At 36.1% G+C, this 3,580-nt stretch overlaps 1 protein-coding gene across 1 annotated transcript; it reads right to left on the reverse strand.

Annotated features, from left to right (window-relative positions):
• Positions 1 to 420: 420 nt before the first annotated feature.
• On the reverse strand, positions 421 to 1,150 carry LOC109583524 (uncharacterized). Its single transcript, XM_019998911.1, has 4 exons — positions 1,038 to 1,150; positions 753 to 983; positions 580 to 700; positions 421 to 523 (listed from the first exon to the last, which is right to left on the reverse strand). The coding sequence occupies exons 1-4, from the start codon at positions 1,120 to 1,122 to the stop codon at positions 421 to 423; spliced, it is 540 nt and encodes a 179-aa protein (XP_019854470.1). The 5' UTR covers positions 1,123 to 1,150.
• Positions 1,151 to 3,580: the final 2,430 nt, after the last annotated feature.

The raw sequence follows: 3,580 nt of genomic DNA on the forward strand, positions 1-3,580 counted from the left end.
TAACAATGACAGTAGTTGTATCATGCTTCAACTAGTTGTATAATGCTTCAGTAGTAGGTTCATTAACAACAGGAAATAGATCATCAGCAGGCAAACACTCCTCATACACCACTGCTTTACTTATTTCATGAAGACCATACGATTCACATTCTTTCATTTTGATGTCAATAATTCTGTGTCACACACAATCATAATATGTGACCATAATTGACAAAAGGGCCCTTATGGCGGATTTTAAAATTGATCGTTATAATGGAAAATATCAACCTGTGAGTGCTTTGTTAGACAATCATTGTTTCTAAAAGTTTCATGGTAACTTTTTGCATCCTGTGGAGTAATTTTATGATAAATGGGGCTCAGGAAGTTGGATTTCTTAGGCTAGAAAGACAAATTTCACTACCCGCCATAAGGTACCTTTTGTCAATTATGGTCACATATCAGCATTATTAAAAGCACTAACTTATTTTCATCTTTGGCAATGGATTTACTTGTTTTTGTTTCAACAATAGTGGGATACATTAATCTTTAGAAATGAGTTATAAATTAATATAACTTTTCTTGTGTTTATTAATAGTATACCTTATGAAACAGTAGATATGGACAGCAAGACTAATAGCTAATAGAATGATCAATAAAGCTACAGTAATTGCAAGTCCGATAGCAGCACCACCTTCATTAGATGCATCACAAATATTACTAGCTATAGAAAGTTTTATTTGCAATTAAGTCACAATTATTATGATTAGATATACCTCCAATCTCTACAACAATGGGATCACTAAAGGGACCTCTTCCAACAGGATTGACAGCAGCTACACTAATGTTGTATGCTGCACCAAACACCAGCTCATTGAGATATATATTTTCAATGAGTACATTATATTCAACGAATCTACCATTGAGTTGAGAACAATTGATCTCATTCCACATAATCCTATTAGTGTTTGGATTAACATGAAGAGATGAGGGTACACCTACAGGTACTATAGTGAAGAAATATTGTCAAGCTTCACAGGAAATCAGCAATATATTTTTACTTGATAATGATGTCTTAGCTGATATGATGCTTGAATTTGATGCTCCTAGTACATTACCAGCTCTCACTGTGATGGTATAGTTCATACCACTGTACAGACCTATTAATGTATAACTGTATGTTGTAGTGGACTGATGAGAAGCAACAGATACTATCTCATTCACTGATGAGAACTGGGAACAAGATGGAGTATAGGAGATGGTGTAGTATGCTACATAGTTGTCACTACTGGGAATAATCCAGTTCACTGTAATACCAGTGGTTGAGGCATTAGATACTGAGAGACTAGTTACTGGACTAGGAACTAGAACAAATATCAGTTACATTCTCCCAATGATAATTATAACTCACCATCAAATTTTAACACTGTTACTGTACTATTAACTGAAGGAAGATCTATATATGAGTACACACTGATGGTATAGGTACTCATTGTTGAGAGATCTGTTATTAAAAATTCATCTTCACTAGTAGATACTAAATCCCTGGTTACACCTCCAGTAGTATACTCAATCACATATCCATTAGCCTCTGATGAAGTAGTCCAGTTCACTTTGATACTAGTAGCATTCAATATAAAGATTCTTACACTATTTGGAGGACCACTTGGAGCTAGAAAAGAGACAAAGGTATCTACCATTGATTCAAATATAATCATACCATGTAACATCACAGATAGACTGTAGTTGACTCCTCCAATCATTGCTATACAGGTAACATTAACTGAAACTCCCAGTGGATCAGGATATACCAGTAGTGTGTTGTTGTATGTCAGGACATCAATTGATGAATAGTTTGAGTTACTCATCATCACTCCATTCACTAACCAGTAAACATCAGTTGAAGGATCTATATCAGTAGTTGTGATACAATCAATACGATATCGAGTGCTATTGAGTTGAGTAATGGATGAGACTAGAGCCCAATTAATTGAATTAATAACTAGAAATACATCAGTAATGTTACAAGTACATTAAAAGGTGCAGTAGCAATATATACCTGAAGTCTGTACACTGATTGCACTAGCAGGTCCCAGTAATTGTTGATAGGCTCTGACTGTGATGCTATAAGTTGTTAGTACTCTCAGTCCATTCAGTGTGATTGTATTATTACTACTTCCCTCCAACTGTACTGTCTGCACAGTGTCTGTGTCATTAGTGACATTGACTACATATCCATCAGCATCAGATAAATCAAGTGCAGTCCAACTGACAGTGATAGTGGTAGTCGTCTTGTTGACCACAGTAAGAGAAGAGGGAGCAGTTGCTGGAACTAAAAGAAAAGATACAAATATAATTATTAGTTATATAAAATTGCATGTGCATTTTATAGACATTACCTTTTATGGTTAAAGTACGGGTTCTATCATTACCACTAGAAGGATTATCCAGTACACACTGGTACATTTGATCTCCAGTGGTTGGTTGACTAATTGATCCATTACTGACAGTCATTCCATTCCATGTGATAGCAACGGTATATCTTATTGTGTTGGTACTACTAACTAATGCAGTACCAGAACAATAATTATTTAATCTATCATCACAATTAGCATAATTAACCAGTGCAATACTATTGATGCTCATTCTAATACCATACAAATAGAATCCAATTTTAACACAATTCAGTTTGTATTCCTGAGGATATACTGTCATATCAGAAGGAAAATCAGCAACAGTAAATGATTCTATCTCTGCAAATCCTACAAATGAAAATTATTAAATTAGTAAGTGATAATAGTCTCCTCTTACTGAATATATTAGCAAAGATGATGTTAGTGTTAGGATCTGAACAATCAGTGAGTAGACAACACTTGTACCAGCCTTCTTGCTCTGCTGATAGTCCCTGAGCAAGATAAAGATTGAGAGTAGCATTAGGTGAAGTGACAGAAGTACAGCGAAAAGGATCACAGTCACTATTACTGTTACAGTCAACAGGATGATCAGGATCATCAACTCTAACCCACTGACCAGTAGTTAGACTAGTACCAGGTAACACACATGATATAGCTTCAGTAACTGCATTGACACTACTATCCCAAAAATAGGATTTATTGGAATAACAGATTTCATTATATCGTAAATATATACCTAAAAAATACTTCAATTTATATTAATATCCTATGAAGCTCAAAAATATATATAAACCTTACAAACTACGAAAGGGTAAAAAGAAGGTAGGGTTGGTAACTTTCGTATGGGCCACACCCCCTAAGCTTGCAACACAAATAAATGGTGGTCAAACTGAACCCGAGGCTAGCAGAGCTGCATTTGCCCCGAGCATGGGGTCCGCCTCCACACAGCAAATTGGTCCGCCCAGTCCCTAGGACCTAAACCTAACAATGTATCCTACGGCCTACTCCTAGAACCTAACCTACACCCTAGAAGCTAACTAAGTCCTATTACTAGAATTTGGACGGACCATAGCTGTGGCACAATCAGCTGCTTGAGATAAATAGGTATGCTGCATTACCTATGCAACTCGGGTCAGGCAATTACCCACCATGCGAGCCTTTGTGAGCATTAAGGCTTGCAGCAACAGAAG

The sequence above is a fragment of the Amphimedon queenslandica genome, unplaced genomic scaffold (genome assembly GCF_000090795.2).
Source record: "Amphimedon queenslandica unplaced genomic scaffold, v1.1 AMPQUscaffold_13301, whole genome shotgun sequence".
NCBI classification, from domain to species: Eukaryota; Metazoa; Porifera; class Demospongiae; order Haplosclerida; family Niphatidae; genus Amphimedon; species Amphimedon queenslandica.